The 17702-nt window shown below is 45.6% G+C and overlaps 1 protein-coding gene across 1 annotated transcript in view; it reads right to left on the bottom strand.

Annotated features, from left to right (window-relative positions):
• The window catches only part of PAPPA (pappalysin 1), a 180837-nt gene that overhangs the window by 80631 nt on the left and 82504 nt on the right, over positions 1 to 17702 (bottom strand). Inside the window, exons 8-9 of the mRNA XM_030286607.4 lie at positions 9435 to 9563; positions 7773 to 7864 (exon numbers count right to left, since the gene is read on the bottom strand). Of these exons, the coding sequence (XP_030142467.4) occupies positions 7773 to 7864; positions 9435 to 9563 (221 nt within the window). The remainder of the gene's footprint in view (positions 1 to 7772; positions 7865 to 9434; positions 9564 to 17702) is intronic.

Here is a 17702-nt window from a genome sequence, read left to right as displayed (position 1 = left end):
CAGAGGTGTGCAGGCTTTCAGACACAGCAAAGGCCAAAGCCCAGGCTCACCAAAGTCAGCAGCTTCTGCAGAAGCAGGGTTTTACCACCACGTCACTTAATCGGCATCTCCAGCACTGGTGTTTATGTTCACACAGAGGAGGAGAATGTATCCAGAGGTTTCTATCAGAAAAAGGGAAATAATTCCACTGCAGATCACATGAACTCGGCGGCTGAGTGACCGCAGAACCTGCTCCATTTATTTCTATGGGAGTTTCACCTTTGGCTTCAGTGGGAAGAGAGTGAATAATATGGCCTGCTTCCAGGATATCTGCTAATCTGTTCTTTAATATTGAAGAAGGCAGAGACAGAGATATTTCCTGCTACAGTAAAATATTCAAGAGTTACTTTCCTTCCTGGATGTTCTGATTGAAAGGAGGAAAACCATTACACGGAGCTTGGGCAGACCTTTCAGAAAGAAGTCGCATATCAATAAATGGTGACGTCTTCCTTCAATGAAATAAAACAGACACCTTGGGAATGAAGGCAGCGTGGGTGTCGCAATCTACTGCGGAACATCCAGGGGCCTCGCAGGAGGCTTTTTTCCGTGGAATATGACAATCATGTCTGAGCATCTCCTGAGCAGAGCAGGCAGGGATAATGCCTTTGCGGAGCACGGCTCCCTGGTAATTCAGCTGCTTGTGGAAATGCATTCCTGGGCGTGACTGGCTTTCTTTGTGTGGTGGGACTCGGCTCCTCGCTATGATATAGCAGTCGGAGCACCAGAATTATGCAATTGATCTGCCTGCTGCAGACAGATACAATTACAATTCCCTCGCAGAGCCTGGCACTGAAATTTGATATTTCACCTCCAAGAACATGAGTCTTTGTCACTTAAGAGAAAGGATATTTTCCATGGCTGGTGGTGTTAGCAAGACCTTGTCTGAGCTATCACTGCCAAAGTGGCCATCCCCAACCCTGGCAAACCAGGCATGGCCAACAAAACCCAACACAGCCATCTCCAACCCTGGCAACCAGGAATGACCAACAGGACCCAACAACCATCTCCAACCCTGGCAAACCAGGCATGGCCAACAGGACCCAATAACCATCTCCAGCCCTGGCAACCAGGAGTGACCAACAGGACCCAACACAGCCATCTCCAACCCTGGCAACCAGGAATGACCAACAGGACCCAGCACAGATGTCCCTGACCGTGGCAACCAGGCATGGCCAGCAAAACCCAACACAGCCATCTCCAACCCTGGTAACCAGGCATGGCCAACAGGACCCAACAACCATCTCCAACCCTGGCAACCAGGAATGACCAACAGGACCCAACAACCATCTCCAACCCTGGCAACCAGGCATGGCCAACAGGACCCAACACAGCCACCCCCAACCCTGGTAACCAGGTATTTTTATAAGAGCACTAACACATATGTTATCTTCTTACCTCACCTTGTTTCCCTCCCTGGATGGTTGGATAAAACAGTGCCAAGAAGATTTTGATATTGCACAGATTTATCAGCTTAACTTGGAAACTGTTCAACTGGAAGTCTTGAGGTTTCTGCCACACAAGGGAGTAACCATTTTGACCATAAGAAAGGTGGCCAGCATGGCCCTTTGAGACACCTGGCACACGTTTGGGAGGAGGAACACAAGAGTAAAAACTCAGAGATGCCATTCTTCAGGGAAAACAAAGTGCTTGTTTGTGCATATGGTTGGATGTTACTGCAAAGGAAGGACTTGTGCTCAGCCTCATCCTCTGAGCACAGTTGTTGTTGAGTCACAGATGCTCTCAGAAAGGGAGTATGACCAGCTGTGGAAGCCCCTCAGATCCACGGAGAGTAAAGTGTGAGGGATGCAACAAGTAGAAGAGTAGCTGTCCTGCTGGATTCTCATTGTAGCTGTGTCCTAAAAACTAAAGCTGGATTGAGTTGGGTTGGAGTCACTGGCCTAGGGAAAAATGCAGGCAAATACCACTCCAGCCCACATTCTCCCCCACAAAAAAGCATCTGTCCTTTGTATTTTGCTGCCTGAGATGTCTGCTCTCCCTGCTTTGTGCCTCAGCTGGCCTTCCTAGGATTGCACTATTAATGATGACAGTCTGAAAATCACTTTAAGAGACTTTATGAGGATGCTGTGATTACTAACTTGCCAAATGAGTGCTGAGACATTTCAGAACATGCAGCCACACTTCTGCGAGCTGCAGGAAACAGTCAGCTTCAAAGTATTTGCCTTAAGCTGAAGGAGTCACACAAATACCATCTGAATAACCCCGGCCAGTAAATTCATGACTATTTGCCATGAAATTCTGCTATAGAACCTCAGCAGCTTTAACAACAGAAACCTCTTTCCCAAGCTCTTTGGTCGATGCTTTCACCTTATTGATGCCCTGGGAGATGCTGAGTTTCTCTTGCAAGGTGGCTCTGTTTCTCCCATGCTGTTGTTCTACTGAAAGCCCTCGGCAGGGTCAGCCAAGGCCTATTTAATGCTGGTGAAAGAAGGCAAAACCACCACTAGCTGCTGCATGGGGCCACGGTTTGGGCAGCCAAAGCTGTGTTCCTGTGCAGTAGTATTAGGAAGGGAGGGGGAGAGGATGGGAGGCTCTCAAAGCATGCCCACAATGAATATGGATGGTCATCCATCAATTTATTTTAAGCACATTACTTCTCTGTCAGAAAGGGAAAAAAAGGAAAAAGAAAGAAAGGAAAGAAAAGACATATAAAATTAGGTTTGTGTCACTCATTTAACACTGCAATTTCCCCAGAGGATTATGCACCAAACAGAGATAGCAAGCTCATGAATATTAATCATTTCCCTGAATGCAATGCAGCCCGCCAAACAATAAGATTAGGGGAAAGTGCTATGCTTAATTTATGGATAATGGGAGAGGTAAAGGATAGAGCTCTCACAAAGGTAAGGCTCACAGCTGGAGGGAGAGGCCTCTGAGGAGGAGGAAGACAGATCCAGATTTGTAAGGTAGCAGAAAAACATTTGCGGCCAAGCAGGAGCAAAAGAAAAGGTGTTTAAGGATCATTGTCAAATTAAAATCATACTTCTCCCTGAACAACCACTGGTGACTAATGTTTCAAGCATGCCAGAAATTGGTGGTAAATTCAAGAGCTAGATATATTTATTTTCTCTTTGCCTCTGCTCTGTGTCTTTTCTTTGTATTTTATATCCCTGAGGCCCTGATCCCACACACCACTGAGATGTGTGTCTAACCTGAAACATTCCCATTCTTCATGGTGACCACTCCCATCTGGAAGTCAGTGGAAGCTCTGCCCTGTTTTGCTGTAAAAAGGCTTTAGCCAAGAGTCCCTTATAAGCAAAGGAGATAAAGTATAGCAATAATAACACCAATAAGATGTGACTGAAGCCCCTATAAATTACCTGGCAAACTTAAGGGGAGATAGAAGTTCTGGAGCTACTTCCCAGCTGTGTTTCAATGTGTCTATCAGTCTTTACTCATCTCTTTTCATATTACTTTCTCTCCCCCTCCCTCCCTTTTTATTGATCTCTGCATCTTTTTTATTATATCTTTCTCTTTCTTCAGCACTGGTGAGCTAAATCAATGCATAATGCACATCCCACTCCACAAAAGGAATGCAAATGAAAGCCGGGCTCTTTTTCAATGTCCCACATATATCTGGGTGTGCAGTGTTGGTGTGTGGGAGAGTGCACGCCAAGGACAAGGTGCTCAGCTGTGCCTCAGACACCCATTTCTCAGCACTCCGCTGGGAATGGATCAAGTGCTAAGCCCCAGGTTCCCACCACTGCGAACCATAACTCTTACAAATGGGGTCTGTTTTACACAGGACACGTCGGGTTGAACTTGGCTGAGATCCGCGGTAACCGCAAAAATCACTTATCCCGGGAGGGATCAGGAGCAAGGTGAAAGGAAAGCAGCCCAGAGGTAGGAGAGGGGTGCATCAGTCACACGGACATGGCTTTGAATCACCTGTCTCTTACTAATCAAAAGGCAAAGTGCAACTTTCCCCGTGGGACCAAATTCTGTGTGGAAAAGATAAAAATATGCAAAATCCACTACAGGAAGTGGCTGTGAGGGGGGAGAAAGGTAGAGATGATAAATTTAACGATGGGGAAGGGAGAGAGTGCTGCAGAACTTAAAACACAGAGCACTGCCAGATGCTTCCATTAATTAATTAATTAATCTCACTGTCGCTCTTCAGCATGTTGCAGGAAGAAAATGCTATTAATCTTCTCTGTTTTCTGTTACTCGGCTTTGTGCTTGGAGAAGGCCAGGACAGCCTGACAGTGAGACCACACAGTTTTCTTCCCTGCCTCCCTCCTTCCTTCCCCCGCGCCCCTCCTCCCTGGCAGAGCAGATTGATCCACTGTTATCTGATTAGAGAGGAAAGAAGGAGGAAAAACAAAAGCAAGAAAAAAAAATGAAAAGAAGTTTAATTTTATTACAGGCACTAGTGCAAAGTGTCTTGAGAGCCTTGTGCCATTTAGTCAAAGGAAAGTTGGACCAATTAAAAAAGCCCATAAACCCCATGATCCTAAAAGGCAAAGGGAGTGAGAGAGGCAAAGGGACACCTGCAAACAGGCTGTCTCCATCCCTGGAAATATCCAGAATGCAGCTGAACATGACCCTGAGCAACATGCTCCAACTTTGAAGCTGGCTCTAACTTTGAAGTTGGCCCTCCTTGGACCAGAGACCTCCAGAGACTCCTCTGAACCTAAATTATTCTGTGGTTCACAGCTCTGAATCTGAAGCCTGGTGGTGCTTGCGGGCTCTGTTGTATGTTTCTCCTACTGAGCGAGGTGACTTGCATGGTTTCTTCTTTGGGCGGCAGGAGCCCACTTGGGTTTTGCTATCAAACCTCCTCCTCTGGAACCCGCCCACGACGCCCCTTCAGCCCTGTCTTTAGCAAACAAAATGTTTAGCAGTTCTTTCCAGCCACGTGGGACCCAATCCTGCAGACAATTTGTGACAAGCATTGCATTCACTGTTGTGGTTAGATTTGCTGAAGTCTAAAGAATGCCTTGTGGTAGTTCAGAAACATGCCTGGAAGAAAGCATTTGCAAGATCAAACCCTGAGGCCCCCGATTCAACAAAGCCTCTGAACATGTGCTTGAGGCTCTCTGAATTCTTTGGTGAAGGGGAGTGATTCCCGGGGCTCTGAAGAGCTACATAATACAACAAGAACATCACTGAAAAAATAACACTCTCTGAAATAACTGCTTGTTGTTCTACAGGATTATAACATGTGTTAGCCTTGTAAACATGGAAATAAATTACACTTATTTTTCTGTGCTCCTGAAACGGGGACTCAAGAATTCTGTATTTTCCAGGAAAACACCCCACCAATATCAAAGAAGACTTTTGTTCAGCTTAAGGCAGAGGATTAGGTGTGATACTGTTAGATTGTGGAGAATGCTGAATTTCTACTCTTTTTTTACTATTATTTATTATGTAATATGTACAGCCACTCACTTCCCCAACATCTTTATATTTTCTGGTGAGATTTTAATGCTTGATATACCAAACAGAATATAAATCAGCACTGTTCATTTGTCTGAAAGACAAACTGGCAGTGTCTCCTTAGCTCTTGGGGTCATAATTCATGGTGGTCCAGCCAAGAAGAGCCAACAGGATGTGTTTCACAGATATTAGCTCCTTTGAACCTCTCCTAGAGACCTGAAGGCAGTATTTGCCTGAAAACAGCAGTGGGGCTGCCCTCACAGACCCTGCAGAAACATCACCACCACAGCAGTCACACCAGCACAACTGTAAAGTCACACAACCAAACATTTTTAAAGTCTCTGTTCCTGCACCTTCCCTTTAATTCAGCTAATTTGATTCATCTGAGTCCCTATATTCAATATTTCACAAGGAATTTGATATCATTTGTTTTGTAATCCAGGATCTGTGCAAACCACAACCTTCCAAAGCCCGTGACAAACAAACAACTTTTTTGCCCCTGGAATTCCCCTCTCCTTTCCAACACAAGCAAATCTGAAAACCCACTTCCTCTGTCATGGAGTAGAAAAATCTGTATGTTTTATTCGCTTCATTTTCTAGTCAGACTGCTGTCAGACAGCTTTGTCCCACACTCTCAGGAAGTCCTGTTGCTTCTCCTGGAGTTGGATGGGTGATGAATGGTTGGATGATGGTGGGTGGATGATACAACTGGACTCCATGATCTTAAAGGTTTTCCCAAAATAACCAATCCCATGACTTTATTATATGAAAAGCATAAAGCAGTGTTGCATACCCCTGGGACACCACTGTGTGGTCCAAGGCTTGGGACACCCCGCTCTTAATCCTGTCCATGGACTTATCTGGAGCATTTGCAGTTCCCCCCCAGCCCACATCACCTGATTTCCTGAAAAACCGATGGACACAGGGGAGAACGTGGGTCACATCCTAATGTGATGCTGGGATGGTCAAAGCACAGACCTGGACCAAGGAATTCAGCCCTGCTGTGGAGCAGGGTGATACAGACACAACCATCCAGCACCAGCCCAAACCCTTGCTGGAACCGGCCTCACACCACGCCTGATGTCTGGGGAACCCAAAACATTTGCGTAAGTGTTTATCCCACTTTCAAAATATTATGACTAAAATCTTGCAGTGCTTGAGGCTCTAAGGCAGCAAGTTACTTGAAACACAAATTTAACTTCAAGACCACCAATTGTCGCAATTAGTCCGACCATAAATATCCCTGATTTCAATAGAATTATTTTCATATGTAAATAAGTACATCACCAAATCAGGCCTCAAGTCTCACTCACAGTGTGGGAAGCTGAAGTAAAAATGCAGCTGTTGTGATGAGCCAAGCAGTCCCCAGTATACCACCCAAGGAAAATGTGGTGCCCGCGAGGTCCATTCTATGTCTCTCCAGGCACAAGAGATAATGGTCAAATTGCCAAAAAGAGCAAATTTCAGACTTGCCAACATCTGCTGAGGATGGAAACCCTGAGCTGAAGGCATGGGATCACTACACGGGGCAGGGTGTTTGCTTGGGCAGTCCAGATAAGGAATCTCATAAAATGTCTTGAGAAAAAGCCGACCCTTTATAAACATTAACTTTGGTTCCTGAAGCTCTGCATGTTTTCTTCTTTCCCAGAAAAAGCAGCCCCACAACGTGGGGCTGCTCCACAGAAGGTGCAGTGTAAATTGGTCTCCATTTCCCTTCTATGTCCCCAGCATTCCTAGAGAGTTTAATAAATATGTAAAGCTCGAAACTGCAGCCCGATAGCTCGAGCATCTTCCGGCCATTGTGCTTACAGGTTTTCCTAATCAGAGCAAACCAGGCTTGCAAATGAAATCTGATTAAGTAGTTTTCACCTCTGAAAAAGGGGATTAGCCAGACCTTTGATCCTCAGATATTGATTTGCAACTCAAAGGAGGTGTGACCTCAGCTGGACTTGCTTCTGGTCTCAGTCCCTTCCCCTTTCACTCCTCCTCCTGTTTACCAGAAAAAATCAGTTCATGTCTTCTCACGTAGTCAGATCTAAAGCCTATTGAAGCCAGTGGAAAACCACCCACTGACTTCAATGGGCTTTGGATCAGTCCCACAATGGCTGACTTAGCCCTAAGTCCTGGGCTGTTTCAAAGCCAGCAGAACCAATTTCCCATCAAAATGACCAGAAGCTGGGAAGATATGTTCACCTTTCAAACCTACAAATTCCGCCTTTTTTCTCTCTCCCATGACAACTCTTCAGCTGGAAATGCTGAAAGTACTACTGGTTTTTTCCTTACTCTGCACTGAGTTGTTGCCCACTGTGGGTTGAAGGGCTCTGAGCCAGACTTACCGATGCAATTAAAGGACAACTCCTGCAGGCAGAACAGGGAACAGCCATCGCCGTTTATCTTGTTCATGTCATCACATTCTTCCCCCAGTTCTCTGCAGGCAAAAAGCAGTCAGCTGGCAAAGTAGCATCAACCTGATGCAACCCCTCTCAAGAACCCCAAAGCTCTAATATCAGCGTCTTTGTGTGCCCACCCCTAAAATACCTCTCCCTTCCTCCTTAAGGAGGGCTTTCATCATTCCTGCTTCACAGGCTCGCCTGGCCAGTTCCCTCTTGCACATGTGGATACCACTTGCTGTCCTCTGATGAGGATATGAGCAACTTCCTTCGTAGCTGGTGTGGCTGTAGCTCAGCAGGTGGGGAAAAAGAGAACAGGAATCTCTGAAACTCTTTGTATTAAATCTGGAAGGGCCAGACTGTGACCCCAGCATGGGAATAACAAGGCATAAAAGCCTGGAGCGTGGCTATTCCAGGTGGCAGCACTTGGAGGAGAGCAGTCAACAGGGAGCAAGGGGTGCTGGGGACAGAGTCCTGCCTTGTGCCAACCCGCACGGCTGCGGCAGTGTGTGGGGAGAAGAGTCAGAACCAGATGAGAAAGGGGCTGCCACAGCTGCAAGTGGGGCCACAACCAACCAGGCTGTGACACAGTCTGGTTCCTGCTCGCTCCTGAGGCAGCTCAGCTATTGTTTGACACTTGCTGCAAAGCCACAAGTGATGTTTGAGGAATGTGCAAACATAACAGTAGCAGAAAAATTATGTAAAGCAAAATTAATCTGTCTTTCTCCACCTCTCTTTCCAGGATTGCCCTGGATTCATATGTTGTTTGATTGTTTGCTTTGCTTTCCTTGCCTGTTGGGCCTCTTCCTGCAAATATTTGCTGCCAGGTATATCATCTGACAGAGTTGTGCTGTGTGATTGCTGATCAGCATTATTTCAAGCAAATAATACTGTCTGGATTAAGCACTTGCTTGTTGTTACTTCCATAGTTTAAATAATTAAATTACCTAATGCCAGGAAGCTTTGAAGCAGCAGCCTTAAGGGCCAACAAAGTAAAGGAATAAACTCTAACATAGTTGTGAAGGATTGTTTTACATTTTCAGTGGCCTGGGGACTGGTGAGAGAGGGGAGATGATTGAGAACATGCAATTCCCAGCACTCTCCCTCAGAGGCCAAACCTATCACTTCCAAATGCATCCCAGCTCTGGTGGTCAGTCAAACAAGGGGTTGCACCAGGAACTTGGCCCCAGCACGTGGCAGGGTTTTACCCAGCTGCCACACACATGGGACAGCACGGCTAAGGACAGCAGTGAAGGCTGTGTGAATTTTTCCAGCAGCAGGTCTGTGCAGGAAATGTCACATCCATGCTTAAAGATACGGATACATGGGCAAACAGCATAAACAGCACAGAGCGTCCTTGCCTATCGATCCTGCTGTCTGGACTCCATTATCTGTATCTCTGTCTGTATCTCCTGGTGCCAGGAGAGAAGAGCCTGTGTTACAATTAAATGTCATCATCCCGGTAATCATCAAGCACGTGAGTCATTATCTATAGATGAGAGCCAGCCTAACCTAAGGAGATATCAGAGGTCATCAATTCCTTCCTAGCCTGAGATTCTGGCTGAGGAGATGTGCCCAGATTTATCTGTTTGCTCGCTCCAGACTTACATTTGGATAATCCCGTCTCCGCAGTATCCACTCCCAGAGACATAAAGGAGGGCGGGGGAAGGCTCGCTCTCCTCCATCCCAGACACAATGACCACCTGGTATCTGTACGTGGTCCTGTCGCTCAGCTCCCTGCCAGACAAAAGGAAAGTCAGTCATTCATACAACAAAGGCAGCAGCAGCAGCAAAGGGCAGAGGAAAAGGGACTGGAGCGGGGTTTGGCTGCCAAAAAGGCAAGGTACAGTTCAATCAGCTCCTCCCAGCGTTCCTACCTTGTTTTGATGGGATTAATTTTTGGTTGGGTGTCTTTTTTTTTGTGAGCACAATCAGCGCTACCTTTGTCTATGCTTGATTTATGCACGACTCTGAAATAGGTGCAGTTCTTGACCACCTGACAGCTAAACTGATGAAAACCTGATGGTTTTCCTGATGAAAACTATGCATTTTGGTGAGTTGCTGCTTACACCTCTACCCACTGCAGAGCAGGCATTGCAGTGCCACTGTGGCAGTGCCAACTCTCACCATGAGCAGTGGGAAACACTGAGAGCATCACCAACACCTGGGTACTTCAACACATGAGGAACCAGTCCTGTGCCTCACTGTGTTCAGCCTTGGATACTTCTGTTCCACATCAGGGATAGCACTACCAGCAAGTCTGTTCATTTAAGGAATTTAAAATACCCTGTTATTCATTACTATTATAAATACTCATTATTTCCTGAGCAGCCCTGAGCTCAATCCAACTGCACCTGGAGCCAGTGGGAATGTGATGATTAGTGTAAGCTGAGGATGTTTCAGTGATGGACAAATAAGTTATCCACATCACATATGGGCATTAAAACAGAAGAGTTAAAAAGTTGGTTTCTTCTGGAGCAAAAAATAGGATCCACACCACAGCACAGGATCAGGGTATTAGCATTGAAATATTCACAGAAAGAATTAGCAAACTGTTACATATTTATGCAAAGCCATAATTACCTAAAACCTGTGCATCTGTAAATGAGGAATAATATTTTTTTCATATGTAACATGGGAACAATATAATCCTAATAAAAATGTTTAGCTCTTTCACAATGTCTTTTACACCATCAAAACTCAAAACCTTCCTCAAAGAAACTCATTTGTTGTCCTCATTGTGCGGATTTGTAAAGCCATGGAGTGGCCAAGGCAAAATGATTTGCTCAAAGTCATCAATCAGGTTAATTGCAGAGCAGGAAAGGCAGCCCAGCTCTTCCCTAACCCCGCCAGTACTCTGCTCACTGCACTCACATTGCCCCAATTACTGACAGCAATATACATGGCTTTTTGTCACAGGAACTTGGTCAAAAAGCATCCACTAATGAAGTGTGTACTACGAGGAGATAAATCTACTACGCAGAGCAGCAAAGCCATTGAAGTGGATATCAATGAGTTACTGAAATCTTCAGGTTCATGAAGTAAGTATCTCCTTACAACATTCATTAAATTAACAAGCATGACTTAAACTCCAATATCCCACATTATATTTTACAACAAAGCTGTTTCTCAAGGGTATAGTGCCTGCAAAAAAAAAAACTGGCATTGAATGAATTGCATGCCAACAGCACTGGGATCTGACTCTTTGTTACTGCACATGGCAATGGAATGGGAGTACAACTCAGTGGAAGGAAAACAAGCCAGAAAAACTGGCTTTCTCATTCCTTCTGCACCTGAATCCTGTCAGCAACAGTCTGTGGTTCCTATTAGCTAAATTTGAGAGTTCATGTAGCACAAACAGTACCTTAATTCACCTACAGGCTGGGGAGATGTCTACCCAGATATTGGTAAGACTGTTTATTCAATCAAAGTGAAAAGTTTCAAACTTCTGCCCCTTGGGACTTGTTTAAAGCAACTGTTTTTCTGAGGGAAAAAAATTATAGGAAGTAACTAAAGTGGCCAAACACACTATGTAGTAAAATAATGAGGGTTTTCCTCTAGATTTCACTCCCAGATAAATCCACTTACTAAGATGTGAGGTTTTCATATATACTGATGAAATCAAAGCAGAGCCAAGCTTTGATTATTAAAGAGCAGTTATTTCTCAAGTTCTGTCTCAAAACCATTTGTAAAATATTTAAGATTAACAAGCACACTTGCAGAAATGTGGATTTTGTCACTGGGGATTTGCTAACCACAAAAAAAAAAAAAAGATTCAATTTTTTGAAAATGGTAACAAATGAACAGTTGGGGCAGCTGCAAAATAAATAAGGCCACACTGCTTTCTGATGCACTGAGATTGTGGTCCTGAGTGCAAAATAGGAGTTTGCAGATTCTGATTTTTGGTGTGATTTCCCCCAGTACCTCCAGGTATGAGGCAGGCTGAGAGCAGTGAGTGTGCCTTGCACATGGGTTTTACTGGAGGGAAGTATTTGTGTGCACATGTAAGCAAAGGGAAAAGAGAAAAAGCTCAGGCTTGTTTGGAAGTTTGCAGAATACAGCGGAGGAAAACCTAGAATCAAATCAAGCACACGAGAGAATGTGGTGGTTATGAATTATGAGGTGGCTGGAGATGAATGTGCACATGGGTGAATAAGACAGAAAATTGGAAATGAAAGTTATTAGGTGGGGAGAACTCTGACCTATTTAATTGTATGGATTAGCAATGGAAAACTTTGTATGGGGTACATTGGCTCCTGGCTTTGTGGCACTGGGCTGTGCTCTAACCCTGTCACCTGCTGCACATCAGGGAGGGGAGATATCCAGCTGCAACCTGCTCAAAGATGGAATGCTCTTGGAACCTTGTGTTGTGATAGGAAGACGACCCTTCAAATTTAGTGACACAAAAATTCCCCTAACCAAACCCATTTATTCTCCAAAAAGAAGGTGAACAAAATCTCTGCCTCCTTAGACATTATTTACACAGTCTGGTTCCCCTTACTCCTCTGCAGTTTGGGTAGAAAATAAGAGCTATTAAGTTATTCATGCTCATGACACCCCAACATCCTCGTCTTAGGTTAAAATACAAAGAAAGGGAAGACGAATGTCTGGAGACGTGTGGTCCCTGTAGAGCAATGTCAGGTCTCCAGAGGGGCAAATCCTCCCCATCCTCGCCCCAAATCCCCTCCTGAGCAACCTGAAGCTTCACAGTCTTCCCTGCATTGGGGAACAGCAGGGGAACCCCAGGGTGTAACATCCAGGGCAGCACCAATGAACCAGCCGTGCCCAGAGGAGCTCAGAAATGTGGTGCCTGCTCCAGAAGGGCTCTTTAGCACCACACAGACAGAGCTGGAGATGTGACTGGACAGGAACATCAAAAAAACACCTCAGAAACTCAAAACTGAAGCCATAATGCTTTCAAATAACCCTGGCCTGCCACAATGAGAGACAAAAAGCTGACTGAGATGCATGTGGCATTTCATGATTCAACAACTGGAACGTGAGATATTTACATCCTCCTGAACTGTTAAATGTGTCATATTGGCAGCAACTGAGAGTTTCAGCATTCCTTCACAGTGCCCACATTTTGGAGAAACATAGCTGCTAAAGGGATGATATTTGCCATACCCCAGGCAATAATCCAGTCCCATAGTGAGGGAAGGAGGAATGCAAGAACAGGGAGGGGAAGGGTTGATTCCCTTTCTATAGCTGTAGGATACCAAGGTTGATAGTACAGACTGTATCTGGAGATGTCAGCAAGACAAGCTGTGTTCCAAGTGCTGATGGAAGTGTGATTTTTGACCATTTATTTTCTCTCCCACCCTCCCTAGGAGCTGGTGGCACAGTGACAGGGACAAGGGGCATTTCCACTCCTCTGCTGGTCAGGACCCCACACACGGTGGCTCTGTGAGATGCAACGTAAGGAAGTGCTCGAGAAGAACATCTTTAACATCAAGGATGTGAACAAACACTCTTCAAATGTATATCTGTGGTCTTTTAATGACCTTTTCTAGAACTGAGTAAGCCTCATTGATCGCTGCAGCTTCCACCTGTGGGGAGGCAGCCTTATTAAAAACCTGCTCAAGCCCTCTGCTTAGAGGGGGAATTAGGACGTGCTGTGTGAAATACCATGAGGGCAACTTTCCTGTCTGTTGTGGCAAGTGACAGATCCAGGGTCATGGATATAGAACCCTCTAATTCTTTTCCTGTTTTTACTGGGGAGGCTGGGAATTTGAGTTAATCTTGCTCTCTCTCTCTCCCCTCCAGGCCAGGGACCTCTGCTCTCAGTTTGGGTGTTCCTGGAAAGCTTAATGGGAAAAGTTATACCTGTGGGAAGTTGTTTTTCACTCAGACCAAGGTGGGTTTAAAGGATCACTGAATTTACAGAAGAAACACTCATGCTCTTGAGTTCCAGCAGACCTGCAAGGGCTGACACTGCCCCAAGCACATCTGCTCTGTGCAGGCTGTAGGGTTCAGCATCTGAGGACACACCTGAGATGCAGTGAAAGCATTGAAGGAAAGCAAACATCCAGTGCCTCTTTTCCTACTACTGTGGCATATATGTTTTTTCCTACTACCAATAACAGCAGGAGGGTTTCTTATACAGCAAAGACTTGTTTCCAACAGAATTGAAAATATCCTTAAGGCTGAGCCCAGCTTCTGCCCTATGAAAAGAAAAATGGTCAGACAGCAATGAAAGCAGACAGTGTTCCTCTTATTTAAGGACAAGATGACACAGACTTAAGCATCCCCAATTAAATTACGGCTGTCACAGCCAGTGTTGTGTGAAACAGGCAAATTCTACACCTGAAGTGTCCTTATGAAAGACCCATTTGTCTTTGACCTTAAACAGCCACCAAACACTTGAGACAAAAGATGACATTTCCTTGCCATGTCTCTGCAGCCCAGAATGAGCCCTGGTCTGCTGGTGACAGCCCTGTTTCCCTCTAACACTGTCACCTTTGCTCTTCTCTAGCAAGGAAGCCTTGCCGAGCAAAACAGGAAATCTGCTGGCAGCAAACAGCATCAACCCCACATCTTCCCTCGTTGCAATGCTTTAGATCAGCTGCCAGGGTGGAGTGGATTACAACCACAAACAGAAGAGCTGACAGTCTACACCATCCCTTGCCCTGTCAGACACAGCCTGGAGCTGTCCAGTCTGTCCCCACATGCTGCTCACAGCCTCTGAAACTGCCAGTTCCAGAGGTCCTGAATTACTCCCAATATCCACGAACACCACGGTGTTTACAGGTTTCACTATCCTCAGGTGCTCCAAAGGCAACTGATAAAGAGTAAGCCAGGGGGATGAGGTCACTTTAGGACAACCCAAACAGATCTGCTCCCCAGCTTCCATTCTTTTCCCCTCATCGCCATTAACTGCACAAATACAATGTTTTCTTCTCCTCTCTCACACGCTCCCCCTTGCTCTGCCTTTTTTTAATAAAAATGGCATGAGAAGCACGGCAGAAGATAATGAAGAGAATTCCTGCCTGGCTCTGCAGTTGGGAGAGAGGAGGGGCGGGATGCTGTAAACACAAGAAGGACGTCAAAAATCCCGAGCTCTTGCACCGGGCTGTTATTTCAGCTGTGGTCCAAGCTCTCCCTGTTTGGATAAGCCCAGTAACATGGCAGGTGCAAAGGCCTCAAAACAACTCTCTTGCCTCTCTCTCCTAGATACTGAGCTGACTCAGAAGACACAAATGCCAAGGAAATAGTCTTGGAGAGGCTTTTCCCTCTCTCTCTATGAGTAGAGAGGTGCTAACATGGCTACAGCTTTGCTCTGTGCCCTCCAGCTTTTTTATTATTTGTTTACAAGCACAGGATTTGTTTACAAAACAGGGTGGTTGGAGTACTAAATGAACACTCAGGGGCTGGGTGGGAGACTGGGGACTGTATGGTGGATTTCTGCTCCCAAACTCAACCTAAACCTGAACTGGGTGTTTCCAAGGAAGAACCATGGAGCAGCCAATGGCCTGAACAGATTATCCCAGTTGAGCTGGAGATGTTCTGTACCAGCAGGAATCTGTGCTTTCTTTTTGTTGTGTTTTTTTGTGTTCTTTCTTTGTTGTGCAATCAACTTTTGATTCTGGCTGTGTCAGAAAGTTTAACTAATGCCTAAACCAGCCACCTTACCCATTTATGCAATAATCCATGGGCTTGGGACTGAAGTCAGAGGTCAAAGGATCCAATGTATTAGAAAAGGAAAATATCTTTTGATCCTTGGAATATTTCTGGGAACCAAAGCCACCACCAACCCTCATAATCACCACAAATCCAAACTAGGCAATTAGTCTGCAGCTCTGCTCTCGCTGCCATTGGTGTAAATCTCAAGTAACTCAGTAAAACACTGCAGGTTTAAACCATGGCAATTCAGATGTTCTTCTGTCCCTCTGAGGTGCATTTGCTGCTCAGAGCAGCTCCATGCCTGCACAAGGTGCCCTGGGGCAGGATTACATGTCTGCCTGTAGCACCTCTGCTCTGAAACCCAGGTCCTGTTTAGGACCTTAAACACATTTGATTTTGAAATTTTTACACATACTGCTCTCCTCTGTCTTTCATGCAAGGACTGTCAAGTTTTCTACCTATAGATATGTATGCAACTGATTAGCTCCTGCAGCCTTTGATATAATCCTCCAAGCATTTGCCCTGCTATCAGTTTAAAACACAGTAGCATATTTAAAAAAAACAAAGTTTGCAGCCAAGGCCTTAAAGATAGTTCTTTAAAAAAACCCAAAAACAACAATGTCAAGAGACGATTTTCTCCTCTCATGTTTAACAACAACAAAAATATGAATTTTTAAGGTGGCTGATATAAATGGACAATCTCACTGAGATTAGGTTACAAATCCTGGGATAAAGTAAATCCTCGAGGCCCTGGGCCTCACATGGGTGTTTGCACTAGACAGGCAATTTCACGGCAGCACACAGGTTAAGTGTCAGAGCACCTGGTTGCTATTAGAAGCAGGGAATGAAGGAAGGAAAAAAAATCTGTTGTGTTTTCTTCTTCACTGCTGCACTCAGACCCTGAGCGAGATGGGAGCACTTCTCAGCGTGAGGCTCAGATGTGGCCACCCCAGGAGGGGAGGCTGGTGTGGTTAAGCTGAGGGAGGAAAGACATGAAATGTCTTTTCAAGGGGACAGGAAATTCAGAAAACACTATTTCCAACTGGCAGAAGCTGGAATCTCCCCTGATTTTGAGGGAATGATGCCAGTATCCTCCACCTGAGGACACTGCTGGTGTCCTGGTGCAGCAGGGAGAAAACAGCAGCGAGCCAGCAGGCAGGATGGGACAGGATAACTGCTGTCAGGGCTGTCACTGTCACTGAGGAAGCTCTGCCTGTTGCATCACGCCTCTCTGTGAGCACTGCCTGGTTCCTGACACCCTCAGCCACATTCCGGTTGTGACGCGCCATCTCCGTGCAGGACCAGCCTGGTTACACACAGCACAGGAGAAGTGCCTGATGCACACCCTGCCCACCACACCCTGCGAGACGACTTTTGGATCACCAAAAAGGAGCCAAGTTTTGGATCACCAAAAAGGAGCCAATTTTTGATCACCCCTCAACTTTTGGATCACCACTGGGACTGGGAGCCCTTCGGCTGCTGCCCTCAGCCCTGTGCCAGCCCATTGAGTTTGGGCAGAAGTCTCTTCCCAGTTTAGGGTGGTCAGCTTGGTAGAATAATCTTCTTCACTTTCTCTGAATCCAGACCTGACTTCTTGGATTTCTTTTTAACAAGCCTGAGCCAAGACCTGGTTTTCAGAACTCAATACCCTCCTGTTTCCCTGTAATCCCACCAAAATGGTGAACAGAGCCATGGGAGCAAACACTCACAGTGTCTGATCCAAAAGCTCCTGGAGCCAGTGGAAGTTATTTTGTGCATTTTCAGTAGGGCTTAGATTGGGCCCCAAGTGAACACAGATGTTTGCAGTGTTCTCTGGTTTCACATCCACCATCCCACCTCACCAAGTCCTATTCTGGGGGTTCCAGGCAGGAGGGCTGTGGCTCTCCTCCTCCTTAGGAGGAGGGAGGGATAATAGACAGGGATGTGCTGCCACACCAAGAGCAGAGCAGAGCACAGACATGGGTGAGGAGATGAGGCAACTCTTCCAGAGGAACATTTTGTCATTTCCCTCCTCAGGGGTTCTGTGTTTTGCCGTAAGCCGCTGCAGATTATGAGAAATCCTACTGGCTGGTCTCCAGTGGGATCTCTAATGGTTTAATAACTGAACATTACTGAACATACTTCCACTAGCCTCTTCCTAAAATCCCATCATGAGCTAATTTCCTCTATTGTCATTACATCTGCAACTGGTCTTACAGTTTAAAAAAATGCTGTACCATTGTGAATAAATGATCTGGTTTACTGCACTGGGCT

This window comes from Taeniopygia guttata, chromosome 17, assembly GCF_048771995.1.
Source record: "Taeniopygia guttata chromosome 17, bTaeGut7.mat, whole genome shotgun sequence".
NCBI classification, from domain to species: domain Eukaryota; kingdom Metazoa; phylum Chordata; class Aves; order Passeriformes; family Estrildidae; genus Taeniopygia; species Taeniopygia guttata.
Note: the sequence above shows the minus strand (reverse complement) of the source record. Positions and strands in the feature narration are given on the sequence as shown.